Source organism: Anser anser, assembly GCF_964211835.1.
Source record: "Anser anser genome assembly, chromosome: 5".
Lineage (NCBI taxonomy): Eukaryota > Metazoa > Chordata > Aves > Anseriformes > Anatidae > Anser > Anser anser.
Window position 1 is genome coordinate 51,683,449 of NC_139725.1, and position 21,025 is coordinate 51,704,473.

The following is a 21,025-nucleotide window of genomic DNA, read 5'->3' on the forward strand; positions in this document are numbered from 1 at the left end:
AGAAATTCTTCACTCAGAAGGTGGTGAGGCAATAGCACAGGTTGCCTAGAGAAGCTGTGGATGCCCCATCCCTGGAGGTGTTCAAGGCCAGGCTGGATGGGGCATGGGGTATGGCAGGGGATTGGAATTAGATGATCTTTAAGGTCCCTTTCAACCCAAACCATTCTGTGATTCTCTTGTACTAGAGTAAATGCTCTGTTAGCTGAACAGATTCCCATTTCTATATGCAGCCTAGGCTCTAGAGAGAGGCATTCTAAGAAATTAAGAGTTATAATAGGAGCAAAGCCTTATTTTTGTTTTATTTCTCCATGTGGCATTTCTGCCAAGCTGTATAGCTTCAATTTGAGCATCTATCTAGTAAGCATTCCAAACATTCCTACTGTGTCTCACTCATTACAGAAATGGACAAAAATTAAAAGCAACTGAATAAACATGTCACTGTGCACAGCTTTGGAAAGTTCTTGAGAAACATTTAAGACTTTAATATTGTGGTCAAAAAGAAAATTAAGTAGTGATAGCTGGTAGGTATTGTTTTCCAAACAGACCCAAATTTCTGCTTTCAGACCCTTCTCTAGGGAAGTTGTGAGGCACTGCAATGAAAACAGATGGACATGGGGCCTCAAAAAGTGATTTCAGGTTCCTCTAAGCTCCGTTTCAGATCAGGAATGAACTGTATAGACCAAACAAAACAGTAAATGAGCCACTTCATCAGTTGTGCATAGTAATAACCAAGAAAACAAAGTTGTTTGGGGGCAGGAGATGGATTGCTTTGTTTGGTTGGTTTTGTTTGCTTTTGTTTTTCTCCCGTCTCTAGTCGGTAGCATTTACAACATGAGCAGTGGCTGCTGCTAAAGATCTCTAAAGAAAGATTAGCCCTAATTACTGTGTCAGAGGAAAATCCTACCCCTTTCCACCACCAAGTTCAACACAGGCTACAAGTGTTGCCCTTCCCCATTCATCATGAACTACGGACTTCATAAAACAGGATTACAGTCTTGAAGTTTTACTGTGGGATAGATTTTTTAAAAAAATGATACTACTACTACTTTAAGTTAGTTCTGATCCATACTGGATTACTGGAAACTTGGGTGATTTTAATATACTAATTCAAAAGTTTCTGACTTCCTTATTCAGGAAACAGTATTTCTACCTGTATGTACAGAATCAATGAGGCCCTTGAACTAAATCCTCTCAGTTTAAGTGAGCCTACGCTAAGATTCTCCGTGGGAGACCTCCAGGCTTCTGTCAATCACCTCAAGGGTGCTGATCTTCCAGGAATTTTGAGGCCAGGTGTACATGAGGTACAGAAGCATTCTGAAGTTATGTTAGCTAGCTTTCAAAAGTGGATAAAAAGATGCATACAGTTTGATTTTTTGCTGCCCATAGCCTATACCAAAAGGGGCTTAAAGCTTAAAGATGGCAGAAATCGGTTACCTACTGGATCTAGATATCATTCTCTGTTGGTTTCAATAGTAGTTAGCATATAGTATAGTACATAAGTCACAGTCTACAAGAACAGACAGCAGAAAAAAAGTATTTCAACCTCATTCATAATTTAAAAGAAAATTTCACATTTCCATTCACTCCCTGTAGGGTAGTGAAATACCAATTTCAACTCAACGAAGTTATCAGGATCTATTAAAGTTATTTCTTCAAGAGTTAATAACAGAATACGTCATTTCACTGAATGGCTTAATTTGCATTATATAGCATATTTATGTAAACATATTTAAGAGTGCAGAAAAGCAAACAAAAAAGATGAAGTTCACAAAAAACACAAAGGCAAGTCTGCAGATCAAAGACTATATTATGTAATACAAACTATTCAGTCAGGCAAAAGGTAACAACAGAAGGGTCAGATTCAGAGGTATCCAGAACTCAATAAACAGATTGCACAGGACATTTAGCACACTATTAAAAAACCTACCTCCCCTCCCCACCAAAATCAAGACGTAAATAAATCAGATGTCACTCAGTTTGTGGCAAATGGCATTTAAGAATTTTAAATGTTATGTATAATTATCATGGATCACATTCAGGAATTAGAACTGATAAGGAACGAGAGTACTGCAAAGTGTATCTTGGCAAATATTCCAGGGTTCATATTTTTCTTATTGCATGCTATAAGAAAGTACTTAGTGTTTTACTGAATAGGCGTTTTTATAAACACCAACTGTTAAAGTAGTACTGGTAAATCTTAAGATATATTTGTGTAAGGGCAAAATTGATTTCTGCAGACTGAATCATATAATAATGTGATTTAGTAAGGTAATGGTAAAATTTCCAGAACTATTGCACTCAGTAGGCTAAAGGAATTTCCAGCATCCATTGCAAATATAAATTAAAAGACCGATTAGTACAAGTCAGTATATGTCTATTTTACAGTTAAGGTACAGTATTTCACCTTCTAAACAAATCAAATTACAAACCCAGATCCAAAATGAGCCCTTTAGTATAATTTTCAAAAATATTTGGCCCTTCCCATCCACCCCATATACACATAACCTGATTTTTTTGCTGTTATTCTTTCTTTACATAGATCCAGTATTGTCTCCTAAACCAACTTTAAATGGAGTTCTGAAAATACAAGATATACAATATCCTACATATTCACAATACTATCATCCATGTGCTGGCAGCTGAGTGTGTTTTTTAATTATTTTTTTTAAATAAAGAAGATTTACCTATTTAGAACAACTGCTGTGTATCTTCTTTCCACAAAAATAATTCCACATAAAATATTAGTAAAAGGAGATGGGAAATTAGTCTCTGGCTTCTCTTTTTCCTCAATTTCTTCATCCTCATCATCATCTTCAGAATCACTCCAGGACACATAATTATCCTGATTCCTATTGTTATACCATTCAACGCTTTCAAACTGCTGCCGTTCATATGGTTTGTATTTGCGCAAGATTTCAAGCAGCTTTATTACTTTTGGGGTTACAAATTTCAGGTCAAGTGAGGCAGGTGAGAAGTGCTCTTCACAGAGTGCATGTATTTTCCTTAGGAAAGTGTCTGTAAACAATAAAAATTTCCTGTGCAGCTCCTCTTGTTCATGTTTGATATACTTCTGTAGCTCTCTCACCATCATCCCAGCTACCTTATCTGCACACCAGGGTCCCAGAACAACCAACACAGCTCGACAGTCTGACAATATCTACAACAAATGAATTCAAATATCAGTTTAAAGAATACATTCAAGAATTATTCATGTAAGATTGGGATCTTGTTTCTCATATAGCACAATCTTTGTAAGGATTATGATACCTATTCTATTACAAAAATATTTAAAATTGGCTTCTGTCATTTAGACAACCTTGGGAACTTTGGTTCTAAGTCACAACTAAACTTTCAAATTCTGACATTTCTGAACCTCAAAAATAGTTTACATAATATTTTGCAATTTGATGAAATTGTTATTTGAAATTTACCTTAAGATAATTATGTTAAAAAGGAGAATACTTCTTGGGGCACCTCAATAAACAAAGCAGAAAGAATTATCCCTTATGTTTAACATTGAACTAATAACAAAGTAAATGCTTTAGCAGGCATTTTTCTTTTTTTAATTGTTAGTGATACTTCCCCTAAGCTTTCAAAAATATCTGAGCAGAAAGTTGCATTAGGTTAATCTTACTAAGTCTCACCTCTCAAAGGAAAAAATTAGGGGTATGTACGTGGGGGCCCAATAGGAAAAACAGAGGGAACTATACATTACTCAAAGAAAAAAGCATAGACTCTTAAGTACCATCAACATCTTATGTGATGGCAAGGTTATTCCTCCCACAGAGTCAAGTGATCAAACACTAAACAAATAAATACAGAAATGAGTTACAAACAATACTAATGATCTACATGTCCTATTACAACAGAAGCATCTCAAAATAGTCAGGATATTAGTTTTCAGTTGTCCTCGTCCTTAATTCCTCTTCCTTAATTCTGTGAAGAAATATAGAGCAAGATTTCTTTACACTATCTTCCCTAACATTTGTTAGCTATGGGACTTGAAGGCATTTTTTTTTCTAAACAAATTGTAACTGCATACAGACACTTGATTCTCCCCACAACCAAGACAAAAGGACATCACAGGTGGAAAACATTTCTTTTTCTTAATATGGGTGCCTCCATCTTCTTGTAGAGCTACTGGATCAGCAAACAAGCACAGAGGGCTACATGCATCAGAAGCATAGCAGTTAATCCACGCCTCTGGACTATGCAAATCCTTGGGATCACACCCAACTGCCAGTATTCCTTATTTATTTTACCCTATTGCATTTTAAGTTTAGCACAAAAGTAACCAGGACTTCCTCTTCTCACGCAATTGTGACAGACTGAAAAGTAGAAATATAGTCTGCCTTACTTATCATCCTTCTCTCTGGTGCAAATAATCTTTTTTTTTCTGGACAGTGCCAGAGTGCTGGTTTTCTAGAAATGTTTAAGGAAACTCTCTTCAGCCCAAAGTATTCCAGAAATACGATTGCCAAGTTCCTCATAGATTGCTATAGAAATACAACTCGCTTCTAACTTCTTGTTAAATAAAGAGACTTAAGTACTTACATAGTTGTAACCTCAGGAGGCAATTTCAAAGCCCAAACCCCAAAGGAAAAAAAGGGTGCTTCGACCTCAGACCTAAAGTGTGACAGGTCCCTGCTCAATAGATGCTCACCATGCCTTCTGTATTCTACTCTGCCATCCTGCATGACAACACATGGGCAAACACGCAGAAAGGTAGGGGCAAACTTCAGGTTGAAATTCCATTCCACTAATTCAACATTGTTCTAAAATAAATTGTGGAAATTGTAGGGCTATGGTTGGAATTTTTGCCTCTACTCTTACTTTATCATCTTGTAATACAACTACACGCAGCTTTTCCTAATATTCCCTGAGGCATTGTTTCCTCTTCTGTACTGAATTATTCAAAGGTCGCTGGAGATCATAAAGATGTCAAATTCTTGACTTCAGAAATCAGGGTGCAGAATATTTTTCTGCCTTAAGCTAATTTGAATACAAGATTCTCAAACCAGATGAAGTTCTGATCTAGGAATTGATGATTGACATTTAAGCCCGAATCATACCTGCACTGGAATACAAAAATAAGAAGTCTTTTTGCTTAGATACGCTAGGCTGACTTAGGAAGTTTCAGTTAGCTTAGAAAGTTTCAGTAACATATACTGCAAAGAAAAACAGTAGTATGATTTCAATTCCCACTTTTTTTCCGCACATGTTATGTCCTCACCTGTTTTGAAATTAATGTAGAATCTCTTTCCTTTGAATGCACAGATACGTTGCAGTCATTTAGAAAATGAAGCGCTTCATCCAATTCCTTTAATAATCTTCCATACAACCCACTTTTGTCAGTATATGGTCCACAGTCTACAACAATCTCACATGGCTGAGAAGTATATCTTAATTGAGGGCAAAGATCAAGTTATTTCAGCCTGTTAAGGTTACATGGCAAATAGCAAGGGCAATATGTAGTATAGTCAAGTACATTTCTCCACCATGAATGAATAGAGTTACACGGTTAAATATATAAAAAAAAGTAGAATTAAAAAAGTAAAAAGTAAAAAAACCACCACCACAAATACTAAACTACCGTGTTCTAAAATATTATTCTCTCATATACTTCTTAAAAAAGAGGTTAATATCACTATCTACACTTCAAATATCAGAAAATTTATGGCAAAGCAAATTGAATCTACTTGATCACCATCTTCACTTCTAGTATTCCAAAGTATACTCTTTTGATATGCCAAACAAATAAAATACACGTAACATAGATTTAGGTCTGTATATGCAGTTACACAAGTAAAGTATTTACTCTTCTTGAATGTCACAACTACAAGTGAGAAATTTGTAAAAGCAAATGGTTCATATCGGCTCAGAAAAAATACATTCAAGAAAAACAAACAAGAACACAAAGCAACTGTTCCAGAACATCTTTTTGACGTTATCTGAAACTCAGTTCATACAAAACAGTACAGCTGATGCAAGAATATATGTAATTTATTGTTTTACATTAATCTTCCTCCACAGCAGTCACATTATCACTACCTTTATTTAAAAAAAGAAAATTCACAGCATTTTATAGCACGTAAAAAACACAGTGGAAAACACTCACTCGCTATACTATTCCAGTAGTGTTTTTACTGCTTCCTCTTATCTCCCTCTGGCTTTCATTACCATCTAAACCCAGATTAGTCATTTAAAACAACAAAAAAAAAAAAATCCATGCAACTTCTCTGGCGTCTTGTACTGTGGATGCTGCAACGTTTTTCTAAATGAAATAGCAACATTACAGCATACGCTGAGCATAAACCAGCTACTCCAAACATAAGACAGTGAGTTTTACAACAAAAAATGTTATGGTATGATTTTTGTCTTTTTTTTTCCCCCAATGTAAAATGTCTGAATATTAAAGTGACGCACTCTTCATACTTAACCTTAAGGAAAGATGTACTTCAACATGGTTACTCAAAAAGCAATTTTATGTTTATCTTCCTGTCCATACCCCATATGGATGTAATGGCACCAGATACACACACTTTCCTTAAGGTTTCAACTAGGAAAAAACTCTACTGATTTATTCCTTATTAAATGAAAATGCAGTTGTGAATTAAACAGCTATAACTGTACAACAACATACCTGTCTAAGACCACCAAATCAGTTGCAGTTTCAGCATTGCTCTTTAGTATTTTCTCCAGTTTCTGGATCTTCTCCTCTAACTCAGCAGGATCACATTTCCCATTTAAAATGGAAGCTGTTAATCCCAGGATTCGAGGACATGATGGGTAATTCTCACAGATCTGTAAATTAAACCAGAATGAAATACCTTCGGACAGTTGTTTCCACCATTCTGCAAGCCTGCTATCAAGCTACTAGGCAAGAAGCTTAATAGGAAATTAGTATTTGAATAGCGAGTATTGGACAGGGAAACAAACACCCAATAGATATTTTCTACTCTACTGCCTGGAATTTAACCTAGAGAACTAAAGAACATTTAACAGCAATCACATTTAAAGATAAATATTTACTTGGTGGAAATATATAAAGAAATAGACTGTTAGGATTGCACAGGATATCCTTGCCACATTTACAACGCACACACACACATCATAATACTTACACACCATGAAAAAAAAAAGTATTATCTAATAAATAAAGTACACATGGTTTGGTTAAACTTGAAGAAAGATCTGGAAAGACATCTGTTATAAAGGTTAACCATATTATATAAACCAAATACCACACAGAGACAGCAATATTCAAAAAAAGCTCTACAAACATATTCAGAAATCAGTAATTTAAAAATAAAGAAACTGACTAGTACAGCCCATTTCCAAACACTCCTTCTCAAATATTTTAATCAATTAATTTAGAAAATGTATTTAATGCCATAAATTCTTTTTTTATGTTAATGCCAGGTTTTTCTTTAATCACCACTATAAAATGTAGTAAACACACTTTTTTCTGTCTCATAACATCAATGAAGTGTTAATTCATTACAGTAAATTTACAATTCCACAACATGCTAAAATATGGTTCCATTGACAAAATGGAACAATAAAATATGGTTCATCCAGTATCAAAAGCTGGCTTAAACGTTTCCCATTTCTCCAACCCTTCCACCACACTCCTTCTCCTCAACAAAGCATTAAAACGTTCATGCAGGGGAAACTGACCTTCATAATTTCACGGTATGGGTGGTCCTGGATTGCAAGATGGCACTCATCGAACACCAGAAGATTAATATTTGACAGGGATAAATATTCATTTCTCAGAACAGTCAAAGCAACATGACATGTCATAACCAGAACCTAGATAAAAGGGGAAAAAAGTGTTAGTAAAAAAAAAGAAAGTACAAACTGTCTGAGGTCAAAGTGAAATGGAAAAGCTCTTCTGCAGGTCTTGCTAGACAGTATTACCAAATGTGAATGGCATTTATTCATCTACATCCCCTTAGTGCATGGGAGAACAAAACATTATGTTCTTGAGAAAGTAATCTATCTAAAGGCTTTATACGTATCTCTAGTCACATGCCTAGAAAAACCAAATACAATAAATAAATGATATTAACGCCAGCAAGACTACACAGAACAAATGTCACTGAATTCAGCGTCCCTTATCTGCCCCATCATCATGTCTACAGCAAGAAAAATATTTCTGCATAAACTGATAACCACGTGCTCATGCAGCAAAAGTTAACGAAATTGTCATGGAAACGGTAAAGCCTACAGTGGGATTAATGACAGCAACAGAAGATCTTTAGAAGGCCAACCTTAAATTCAAAATTACCATTCAGAAGTAAATCTAAACACTTTAAAAATTGCACCCTGCCCTCTAGCACCAAAACTTCTGTAGAAAGTTAGAATGATTATTTACAATTTAAAGAGGGCATCATTTAGGCATCACAGTTAAATAAGTTTTAACAACACAGAGAGTTCTGTTAAATCAAAAAACAGAGGTGGGGGGGTATATATATTTTGTACATAAATTAGACTAGTTCATCTTCTTTCTCAGACTCTGGAGTTCTGAACTCATTACTTGACAACATCTATGCCAATACAAGTACTACAATTAGGCCCTAATAACCAATCCTATTATTGCATACTGGAGTAATTGGTAAGAAAATTTATCAAATGAGATAACAGAATAATTTTAGCCCTTCTGAAGAGCTTCAAGTTTATTTTATATTTCTTAAAAAAACTCATTTAACTAAAACTGTTGGAGTTAGAAAATAATAAAAGTTCTTCCAAGTAGTGGAGAGAGCTACTGGATAATTCCTTGCTGCTACATCTTCATGCTATAATCAGCAAGAACTGTCCAGAACAGTATCTCAAATTTCTCAGTTTAGGCTTCATGGATTTTATTAGCAGTAAACACATATTAAGACCATCTCTTAGTTTCAAGACTTAGGTTACAGAAATCAGCATATAATTATAGCATACTAGAGTTGAATTTCTTGATAAAATTACATACTATTTTTATGCTAACATTGAACCACCTACAAAAATATTACTATATTACTACTAAAGACAATGATTTTCCATCTGAAAAGAGAACTATACAGAAATCCAAAAAGGCAGAAATAAAAAGCGTGACAAAAAGATAAATGCTCTGATCCCTGATGTCCATTCGATTTTAACATCTTTATTTATTACCTAACATTTATACATATTTTAATGGCATTTAAAGTACAACCTGCACATTAAAAATTTATTCTGCAATCATCATTATGAACCACAAGGTAGGGAGACTGGAAACAAAGGATTAAAAGGGCAGGTTTTTAAAACAACCTGACTACCTTCTTCATGTGTTTTGTCTTAAAATTGATATACAAATCTCACCAACACGCTAAATTTCTTTTAGAACCATTAACGTATAAATGGAAAGAAACTATCAATTCTCACCAAGCCTAACTTACTGTAGACTCTGCTTATATTTGTAGTTTATACTTAATACATTACCTGATGCTTAGAGAATTCCTGACTCCATTTCTCTTTTGTCCATGATTCAGTTACCTCTAAACTTGAATACTCTCCCACTTTAAGATCTGAATGTGTCCTGACAGCTGACACTTGTTGAGCAACTTGATTTGCTTAAAAGAAAAAGACAAAAAACCCTCAATCACATAAAAATTAATGTATGAAAAAACCCTTAAGATGTTTGCTCTATTACTAGCACCATATTTCACAATGTGATCTTTGTTAGGCCAAACCAGGCTGGCTGCATGGCAACTACCTCCATGTAAAACTACAGTAAGGAAACAAATTGCTAATTAAACCGCACTTCGGATTTTATGCATTGATTTTAAACCAGAAAACAGGAGATGTCAAAGATAAAGAGTTTGTGTCAAGAGTATGATAGGCAAAAAGTGAAAGGTATCAATCACATTCTTCAGTCAGCTCAATATCCTTACCGTTAAGGACTTCATGCAAAAGTTTCTCCCAACTCTGCTTTCACACAACTTCTGTTAAGGAGTATCCCATAACAGTAACATTAGCACATTCGGGAACTTTGTATACTTCTCCTCTTACCTGAGTTGACCAAGAACACAGTTCTTCTTCCATTTTTGTTGAAATCTCCCCTGATCTGATAGGACAGCTCTTTAGTGAGTAGTACTGCAATAAAAGTCTTCCCTGAGCCAGTGTTTAAACAGACTATTGTATTATGATCCAAAGCTGCTTCAAGCAGTTCAACCTAGGTTTAAAAACAATATTATTTGCAGCAATGCAGTGAAAAGGCTGACAAAAAACAACACAAGTGATAAATAAACTACAGACAGACCAGTATTACCTCTTAGAGCTTTCTCCCAGTGCCACAGAATTAACAGTGTTCTTTAACAATGTAGTCCCTCATTAGTAACACGGTCTTGCTTCTAAAACTAAATTCCTCTAGTATCATAATTTATTCATGTTCTAAATAGCTTCCTAACTATAGCTTTTTAAGATATGATTATGTTACTAGACATACTGTCTGAAACAACAAGCTAGTGCTTTTAAATCTAATTATATACATCAATTCAGTCAAATATGCAAGTATGTTGTTAGCTCACTGTGATGTAACTTTTTCAGTAATACTAGCCAAATGCTAGCTTTCAGGCACCTCTGCAGGGCACAAAGAGAACTAAAATTCCAGAAATCAGAAATAGCTTTCTGTAGCAAACTGAAAATCAGAGTGCGCTGACAGCATTTCTGACATTACTGAAGTGTTTTGATACATATGTGAATCAAAATCTGTATTTATTATGTAGAAGACAGAAGGAGACATGACTCTACGCATATAATCACGGTGCACAATGTCCTATTTATTGTATCTGCCCCTAAAAGCATCTTGCAGAGAGCAGAGCAAGAGAATATTCAGCTTAAAAGTTTGGTTTATTAGAGCAAACTGAGAAGTGGGAATGGGGATTATTACAAAAGTAGAATGCAGCCAAGGTAAGGAAACAGAGACACAACTAGCTTCCAATAGGTGGAGCTATAAGAGACATATGCCTAGGCTATGTCCAACACTACTTTCTCCAGCTGCTCTAGTTCTTTTTCTATTAATGCATTTAATTTTACTAATATATCAATGTCAGAAAAAAAGTATTATCACTGGTACCTGATATTTTCTTGGCGTGTAAATGTTATCATGAATTGCTTCTTGTTGCCATGGTAGTCCAAAAAAAGGACCCATTGGGGAGGAAGCAGGGGTCATGAGCTGCAGTCCCGCCATGCTGAGGGATTGCAAAGCAGGGCTTTTCATTCATTCATCCAGTGTTTCTTTCATTGCATTTTTGTTCCAGCACAGCCTACTATGAGAAGAAAGACAAACAGTATTAGATATAGTCACAATATAAAGCAAAACCAAAACAAAATCTAAGAAAATAATACAACTTTACTCAAATTTTACTTCCAGCAAGCACCAAGTCTCATTACTTTCAGCAGAATATTTCAATTTCAAACTTAGAGACTCTTTCACTTAAAGATGCGTATTTATCAAAGTACCAAAGAAATTCAAAAGGAGCTGCACTTTACAGGGCAAAGTTCATTCTAGCCATGTGGACTTGTACATTTCTGAATAAAGTTCCATTTGTGTTCTGGTGACCCCCTTTTTAAAGTTTCTTGATTAACAAACAAATAAAGCTGTTCTAGCTGTGCTTCATGAAAGAAAATAAATAGATTTTCAAGATCACAGGTACTAAATAAGTCTACCACATTTTCCATTTTTCTTCCCATGCAGTAAGTCCTATAACCAGTCAAAGCTTTACATACACATACATGCACGCAACAGGGACTTCATTTTAATCAGAAGGAAAATGAAAGAGCTTCAAAAGAACCTGTTTTCAAATAAACTGCTAACTTAACCAAAATCTGTTGAAGAGCTGACAGAAATTTCACAAATGATTGCTGATGACGCTGATAAGAACTAATGGAGAATGGGTCCCCTGTCAGGTTAACCATAAGTTTCCAGAAAGAAACTAACTAATAGACAAACCATTCACAATTTGATGACAATTATGCACCAGAAAATACTTCCCTACTAAGGGGAAAGACCTCATCACTGAGGGCTTTTAGAAATGTTTGATAGGAATGATCAAGGTATAAATCAATTCTACCTTTCCCAAGGAGACTGAATAGACAAGGCATGAAGATATACCACAGCAATATTTGCTATAATACAAACATACTGCATCAACTCTGACGAACTTTTTGAATGCTTCCCCCTACCTCCAAAGCAGATACATATCCTATTCAACTAGATGTTTTCAATAGCTGGTTTTCCTCGACATTTCCAGATGCTTTGTGTTCATTTTATGCCTTTTTTTTTTTTTTTTGAGACTGATGCTAAAACTAACCATGGCTTCAAATTGAAGACTTAGAGAAAAAGCTAATTAACATCCTATTTTAATACCCTATTGTACAGAAATGTGCTTGCTATTCTGTAGAACAGGAAAATTGATTATGCTTTCCAACTGTTGCACTAGGAAAGAACATCTGTAATTCTGACACAAGTATGATATGGTATGTAATAGAAAACACTGACCTCTGAAGGTTATGAGAAATAACTACTTTGAAAGACTATAAATAAAGCAGTCCAAGTAAAAAGAAAAGTATTCATTTCTCTTTGTATCAAGACAAGTTTTTCTTTTATTTACAACAGAGTGTAAGCTCTTCATTGTATATTCATATTTCCAAGTTAAATATTACAATTTATACCACATCTAGACACTGACTTGTATTCTAATGTAACTAACATTAAGTAACTATGAGAAGCTCTGATGAGATCAGACTGATTCAGTCTAGTTTCCATCTCCAGTATATCTTGTAAGACAAAAAGAAGGCATTACATTGAATTATATGCTCACTCCCCTTGGACATTCATGCAGAAGTAATGCCACTTTACAAAAAAGTGATCAGAGACAAAGCTTTGTTCCAATTTTTTATTTTCCAAAGAGGCAGGAGAATCCTGAAGAACAGTGTGGTTAAGTTAAAGTAACACTGCTGCACTCCATTATAAAGAACTATTTCTGTTTTAAAGGCAGTCAGAAAAAAATGCTTAGTGAAAAAGAGGGTAAATTTAACTTCTTAGTCTTTGGCTCAGCGATCAATGCACTTTCCTCTCTATCAGGAAAAAAAAGTATTTCTTTACTAAAAGGAGAGTGCTACTGTTCCAGGAACCTAGTATGGTATTTTAATTTGATCTTCACAGAAACTGTCAGGGTTAGAAGATACCAGAAATAAGACGTGCAGTCAAAGGCTTACGGGGAAAAAAATAAATGTATTTTTTCAAAGGATGTACTAGAGAATGCTGTTGACATTTTAACTGATTTTTCCAGCTGCTTTTAAAAAAAATCTCTAAACTCAAATCTTGTGAGTTCTTCTCATTTACTTTTTCAGTCCTGTAACCTAAGTTAATGTTTTCAGCCTGGGTCTTTCAGATTCTCTAAATGGAAAAGAACAGATCAATACAATATTGCTTTATTTGGTTGCAAGTACAAAACCAACATAGGTTACACACATCATAAATTCAGAAATACATTATTATTAATTTCAGTTGTAATACAAGACGACTCCTGGAGATTTTAATGTTGTTTTTATACATTTCAGGCTGTATACGAGAACATGCAAGTTCTGTTCTAATAATTGGACTAGTCACTTTATACAGTCTTCAAATCCATTAAGGCCAAAAGAGTCTTTGGTTCACTCCCTCTTCGGAGCCAGTGGCTTCATGGACAGCTGCTCCTTCACTGAAGTTTCCACAGCTCTGTGCCACGTAAGACAAGCAGCAGGAAACCCATGTATGTGCTATACAGTTGCATGTCGTAAAAGATGATCATCCTTGACATTCTGATCTACTAAGCATTTACACATCAAATGTACTGATGTTAACCAATATGTAATTAATCAGATTATATCAGTCACGTGGCAAGGACTCTCATGCGATACACAATCTTCCCCAGCTACTGGTAGAAAGCACCCGGAAACTCTGGGCACTGCTAACATAGAAGCAGCTTCTGTATGAACTAACAGCTAAGGTGCATGAGAGTGGGGGGGACTTGTGGAAAGTTCTCCCCCTCTCAAGGTAATAGATGAGGCTATCCTTTAATGTATCTAGTTTTCTTTCTTTATATTCAAATGAGTAATATGCTATTCGATAACACACAAAAAATCCTTTGAAGAACGCAGAGGTCTTTCTGATGACTACAACATTTCATTGAAATGGCCTCAGGCACTTTTCTCTACTTCCACAAAGTAACTCACGTAGAAGCATAATTTCTATTTGCTTTTCAGTTTTAAAACAAGACCTGGTAACAGTCATAATTGCTCAAGGCTGGAATGGACCAGAATTTTTTTTATTTTTTATTTTTTACTAAGGTGATTTGCCCATCATTTTCATACCTAAGCTCAGCCACTTTGGTCTTATACAGCATTTAGGATCAGCTGTGCCTCCTTTTTGTTTACTATTCCACCTATTTTGTGTTTCTCTTCCGAACCATAAATACAACTTTGGGAACAAACAAATTAAATATTAAAATATTAAAAATTAAATATGTTTGAGAAGTCTTAGTAAAACAAACTTAGGATCTTTAGGATGTAATATTCAAAAAGAAGCTTATCTCCTTTTCAACATACTTCTCCATGACAGTGATAGCAGGTTAGCTATCCCACCGCAAGGAGCAGAGATTCATACTTACATACAGCTCCAGCTTGATCCTATGAACCATCGCCTTGCTCCTGGGAAACACTGAACACTGTAAACTAGTTCTGTTTTCTACATAGCTTCATGAAAGACCTGCACTAAAGTACAATCATCGAGATCAAAAAGCATTCTCATTTAAAATCACGCAATTTTTTGATGTGCAAAGGAAGAAGTATGTATGCATTAGTAACTTAAAGCAGTGTCGCCTTCTTCAGTTAATCATACTATTATTACCCTATAATCTGACCCCCAAAAAGCAGGATTTAGCTATCATGAACTGAGTGATTGATTAGCAAAATAACAGAGTCAAGCTCTCATCAGGCAGAGCACACTTGGAATAGCTTTGATTCCCACCCACTGTATGGTTACTCAGGTAAGAAGAAAGAAGTCCACCTCCGTAAACCACCAATGCTACTTCCTGGTGTGCTGAACAGTTTCCTAGTCCTGGCCTCCATTTTTATTATTTGTATTGGAAGTATATAAGATCTGACAAGACCAATGTCAATGTTATTATGGGAATAGGCCATAATAACGAAGTAATTATATCATTATAAGTCTCTATTTCAATAGCAAGGAAAAATATCAAGTTCTCCAATAAAAGAAAAGCAGTGCAAGATCATCTAGAAATAAGGAGGGGAAAAACATCTACTTGAAGAACAGGTTTTAAATTGGAAACAGTTGAGATATAAGTACATATGTTCAGAATTTGTGGACAGAAGTTAACTGAGCCTTGAAACTAGCTAAAAGGGAAGCAGGAAAAAACTTATCCTGCTCTGCCAGTATAAGTAACAAAGATATCTGCAAAGATGTTCTATCTTTACCAACTGTGTTATTTGGATATTGATACAGCAAGAAACTAAGAACTTGCTGAAGTCAAATTTGGAGGGAAAACTACAGGAAACAGAAGCCCTGCTTCCTGTGGCTCTAGACTAGGTTACAAATGCTGGACAAAGCAGCATAGTGTCCAGCCTTATCTGTTCTACTAAAATAAATACTGAAACGTCCAATTTTTTGGCCACAAGTCTTGATAGTTTAACAGCAAAATCCACAACTTGATATCCTTACTTTAATGTGTTTATGTGAACACACAGTGAACTGCAAACTTCAATTAAAACTAGCCCCATGTTGTACCATTTAAAGAGATGTATTTTAAAAGGGCACAAGGTTGGGAATGAACATTTAATAGCAGCTTCTTCCAGGCTAGAATGATTCTGGAACAGTGGTATAGGTTTGTCAGTCACAGGACCATACCCAAGTTGGAGCAGTCCCTTGGTGCACAAGAAAACTTCCAGTTTTACTGCACTAAGGAATACAAGCCAAACCAAGTAGGGCACTCACCTGAAATAGGACATCCTGGATCTAACCCTGGTCCAAGGACTGTTTAAAACATTTATAGAATGACACTGAAGTAAACAGAGAAGAGACTAGAGCCCCTGGGATTCATCTTTCAAGTTTTTAACCACCACTTGCATGCATATTACGTGTTACATTTATAACAAATTAATACAAAACTACACCTCCCTCCTATTAACAACAAAATCATTACTGACAAATACAACATATTTCCTCTGCCTTCAAGACCTCTAGCCTTGATGTCTGATTTTCTACCTGATACAGTCTTAATAATAAAAAACATTATTTCTGACGCTATAGGTTTTCATCTTTGCCTACAGATTTCTGATTTATTATCTAAAAACATTGTCAGCCTTGGAAGAAAAAAACAGATTAACCTCTGATAGGAAGAGATGAAATAACACTTACTTGAGAGTAAATAAACCACAACCCATACAAGAAGTAGAAACAGAAACTTGCTGCTTGTATATTCTCTCCCATGAGCACCTAAAGAGTCTGAACATCGCACTCTTTACAACAGATTACATGTCTGAGCGCTACATGAAACATGAATTTGTTAAAGATCTAATACAGAAAATTCTTTCCTGGTAATGGATGAAAAAACAAAAAGAAATTTGTAAAATATTAAGAATACAAAGTACAGAATCAAAGATCAATGTAAATGCTAATTTAAAAAAATGGAAAATATTCAGTTAACACTAAAGTTGTTGGTATAGTGACTTCTTTTTATACTGTAAGCTCTCTCCAGCAAGAATTACTTTGCTAAAGTGAAGGTGAACATACGAGATTCCTCCGTTATTTGGTTTCTAAATCAGGATCCAAAGTATACTTTCCCAAGTTTCTGAAGGACATCGCTTGGCCCAGACGTTTAAAGTAAGAAAATACTGTCAAACAGTATAATTAAAGAGCATGAATCAGAAATCCCTGCTATTGCATGCTATCTTTAACATATTTCAACATATACAGTGGAACTGCACAAAACATTCCTTATCAGTTATCCCTCAAAGACCTTCACCAGACGCACTAACAGTTTTTGTGGTCCTACAATATTTTTAAAAATAAAAGTTTAGATCTATTCACTTTCAAGACATATAAACAGAATGCATAAATGCTTACAAAACTCAAACTTAAGTATTCCTCCAAAAGCCAGCTTCCCTGGTTTCCCTAGTACAATCAGTATTCACTGTGAACGTTCATCTTGAACTAGATTTTATTTGTTGTAGTTTTATGATATAAAAACGACCTTACAGAGACCAATGTTCTGGTTGTACTAACAGCAAGCCAAGGGAGTCAGAGGTTGCTTTTTGTTATTCAGAAAACTCTAATTGGAAAACCTAGGAAAATGAAGATTACACTGAGGCTCCACATTTGAATGAGCTGCTTCCAAAGCACTTCTACATGCAACACGATATAGTTAGCAGCTGGAATGCCTGCCAGACTCCTCCTAAACTACTGACAATAGGAGAGAAATGGAGTATAATGTGACACTTAGCAGATTCAGATAAATGCACAACCCCTGAAGTCCTTCAAGTGTTCAGTCGCTGGTATGTGCAAACCTAGATTTGAGGCAAATGCATAATAAACGCTTTCTGTTGCAATTAGCCCAGCTCTATCAACAAAGGCAGCAGGACACAGTTCACACCAACAAACTTATGCTGCTGTACATTGTAACAGACCCCAAAGCAATAGGATTATACCTTGATATATCAGCATAGTGTACATGGGCTCTAAGGTATTTGCTAGTCCAGAAATGAGAAAATGAAAATGCGTCTGTTTTCTAGCATATCGGTACTGACACAAGTATACGAGGCATTCAGAGTAACAGTTTAAAAAGGAGACAGTTCTCCTGTAACAAATACAGACGTGCAGCCAGACACTGGGACAAACTATTTCATCGTTTAAAAAGATGCATACAAGTCCCAGTGCAACTGGCCCATCTATACAGTTCATTAATCAGGGGTGTGGAACTGCTGGGATGCAGATTCCTCCTTTCACCCCCTTAACACAGAGAGCAAGAGATAAAACCTGAAGCACACAGCATTTAAATACAAGGCAAATGGAGGTGAGGGCAGGTGAAACTAGGTACATGTATGCCCTCACTATGACATCGAGCTGCATATACATTTTTTTTTTTTTAATACGCAACTTTAATCAGATAGTCTCTCTCCTGTTTTTGCTCAACTATAACCCAAACTGAGAGTAAAACCAAAACTACTTACCTGCCATCTACTTTCCTCATCAATAACTTTTTATCTCCTAAAACATATAAACTTAATTCTAATTCCAACACTTTGCATCTTCCCTCTTCCCCTTTCTTTTCCTTTCTATTTCACCTACACAACTATATTTGAGTGTAAAACCCACAAAAAATGTTAAACAATAACCGCTTTAAAAATACATTTCCAATCATATCCAGTTTTACAGAAAATATCAAAGCATGTGTTGCGTAGCAAACACCTTTCTTTATGCCATTGCTTTACCTAACCATCCACGGATAACATAATGTAGGTATTTTCATTATTCTTTCCAAAGAAAGTCAACATAAGTTTCTATATCCACATGCACAGCAGTCACTTAATGGTCCTGAAGGAGCTTTAAATATAAACCAGGAGAATATACTGAAGCGGTGCACAAAAATCTGTTTCTCCCATACCACAACGCACAGACTTACCGTTTTAATTTCTGCAGCCTCTGTGCTTATGCTTTCCAAACTGCATTTTGACATCATGATATCAGCTTGTAGGTTAATCACATAATTTGCAAGCTTCGGCTCTTAAAAAACAACAAAAAAAATCTCTCTGAAGTATAAAAATGATTTGAAAAAGGAACTACAATACCAGGGTTAACTGTGGAAATTCATTTGGTTATAAACATTATAAAGGTGTCAGTGCTATAATAAAATAGTTCATTTCTCTTGGCCAGTTAAAGTCCATCCTGAACATGAATTATTTTACTTTAGTAGTAGAAACAAAAAATTAAAGAGTGATTTAAACACTAATTTTCGATAGTTTAAATATGCGAGGAAAGCATATTTCTCTAATCCTTCTTAACAGGTTACTATGATTAATAATTGGTTCATATGAGAAATACAGTAGAAGTATGTTTTAAACGATTTTCTATCTTTCAAATGTAATGTTTTTTCCATGCACAAGTACTTTCATTCACTTAGGTTAAACATTAAAAAATCTGAATTTCATTTAAATTATTTCAATTTGAAGCCACAATACAGTAAATTGATAAAAAAGCCGCAACAATTTCTAAGCACATTAGCACATATTTAAAGTAATATTTTGCAATTATTAAATGTCAATTTGTATAAACACATTTAACTACACATGTAAAATCAGTAATTCATGACAGTTTCATAGATACGTTAGCAACTTTATAAAACTAAAAACACAAAACATAATATATCTAAGCAGATTTACAATATCCTCAAAGCTCTGAAGCACAAAATTTACATGAGATATTCACCTAAAATATTAGTTTTCCCAGACCTAGAGAGATTCTGAAGTCAATTTTTTTTTAATCAATACTGAAAACTTAAATGTAAAATGAATCTTGATGAAAATTTCTACTCCAATCAGTTCCATAAAGTTAACAAGAAGGACACTCCCAAGATTACTTCAGTATGTTCATTTTTACCTCAAATGCTGATGCTGAGCTTTTCCAGAGTTTCCAAGCCTGTAATTTTGTTTCACCCTAGGTAACCTAAAAAGCAATATAAAAAGAGAGCATTTTAACATGAACTGCCATAAAAATCAATTGTGCCATGTGGTAGTCTGCTTTCTTGCATTTTAATATTTAGCTCTGTAGCAACAGCACATGGTCCTTCAAAATCTAATTATCATATGTCCTTTTTTGGCTAGGGATACAGACAGTCAGCATCTGAAAGCCATAAGTGCTCAGGAGATATTTGCATATTTTCTGTTTTATCTGCTAAAGTAATTGCTAGCTGAGTACAACTAGATTTACAGTTTTCTTCCCCTGCGTTCCCTCCACAGGAGTTTCACCTAATACTGTGATGAGGTCTTCAAGCAATTTATCAGCTGACACTTTTGAAAAAGCTTAAAGAATACGCACTTCTTTTGAGAAAGTAAAATAAACAATTTTTGCTTTATTTTACAACAAGAACATGTAGGGAGTGCAAAGCAGAAAATCTGATGAGTACCATGTTAATGTATAAAATAGACCAACACAAATCTTACTGCCAGGGATACTTTTCAAGTTCACGATTGCATCACACACACCTTTTTCTGCACAAAATACAGAAAATTATGGGTAGGATGTAGTGAGTAGAACTTAAATTGATTACAATATATATCCCTGTTATGTCTAGATTATTCATCTATTCGCTGCCTCCAAAACATGAACCAGAATACGTATTGCACTGAACCAGAAAATAGCCTAACAACAGAAAACTGTCACTTCTGCAGGAAAAATACAGAAATAAACCAGTTTATATTGTTTCTTCCTGCTTCTCTTGCAACTACAGCATTTAGTTACCCTTCCACGTAACAAACACGAAGTCTCAATTATTTGTCAGCAGAGCTAATGCCATGTATTGCTTCACACAGCAAATACACTTTATTCCATAATCATAGATGGCAAGCAAAACGCAAACAAATTGGTAGGTAAGATTTGGGAGAACCAAAGAAGTGTGTAATTCTCCACCAAGCCCAACGATTTCCTTTGGCACATCCCAGCTGTAAACCCGAAGACTGCAGCTTTAATCGACTGGCAGGCAGGAATTACAGTAGGCCCTTTTAATGCTGAAGCTAACATATAACCAGACAGGCCACATTCCTGAGATGCAGTCAAGTTCTCCTACAAAACAGCAAACTTCGATGCCATTAGCATCTAAATGGTGCTGGTGCACCCGCCCAGACAAAATCCTGGTGCAGCAGTCAGCTGGGCCTGCAGGCCCAAGGCATGTGCAGCTTGCCAGTGATCCCAGCCCAACAAGGGACACAGACAGGGCTTACCCCC

The 21,025-nt window shown here is 35.4% G+C and overlaps 1 protein-coding gene across 8 annotated transcripts in view; it reads right to left on the reverse strand.

Annotated features, from left to right (window-relative positions):
- The window catches only part of DICER1 (dicer 1, ribonuclease III), a 72,549-nt gene that overhangs the window by 34,848 nt on the left and 16,676 nt on the right, over positions 1-21,025 (reverse strand). For 4 of the 8 annotated variants that reach the window (XM_083836681.1, XM_083836680.1, XM_083836679.1 and 1 more), the window contains exons 2-10: positions 19,682-19,747; positions 18,708-18,808; positions 11,102-11,294; positions 10,036-10,198; positions 9,466-9,596; positions 7,681-7,815; positions 6,644-6,804; positions 5,234-5,402; positions 2,685-3,157 (exon numbers count right to left, since the gene is read on the reverse strand). In XM_083836681.1, the coding sequence (XP_083692807.1) occupies positions 2,685-3,157; positions 5,234-5,402; positions 6,644-6,804; positions 7,681-7,815; positions 9,466-9,596; positions 10,036-10,198; positions 11,102-11,245 (1,376 nt within the window). In that variant the 5' untranslated portion in view covers positions 11,246-11,294; positions 18,708-18,808; positions 19,682-19,747. Of the gene's footprint in view, positions 1-2,684; positions 3,158-5,233; positions 5,403-6,643; positions 6,805-7,680; positions 7,816-9,465; positions 9,597-10,035; positions 10,199-11,101; positions 11,295-14,678; positions 14,782-16,444; positions 16,621-18,707; positions 18,809-19,681; positions 19,748-21,025 lie in introns of all 8 variants that reach the window. The other 4 variants (XM_083836684.1, XM_083836683.1, XM_083836682.1 and 1 more) reach the window with 3 other exon arrangements.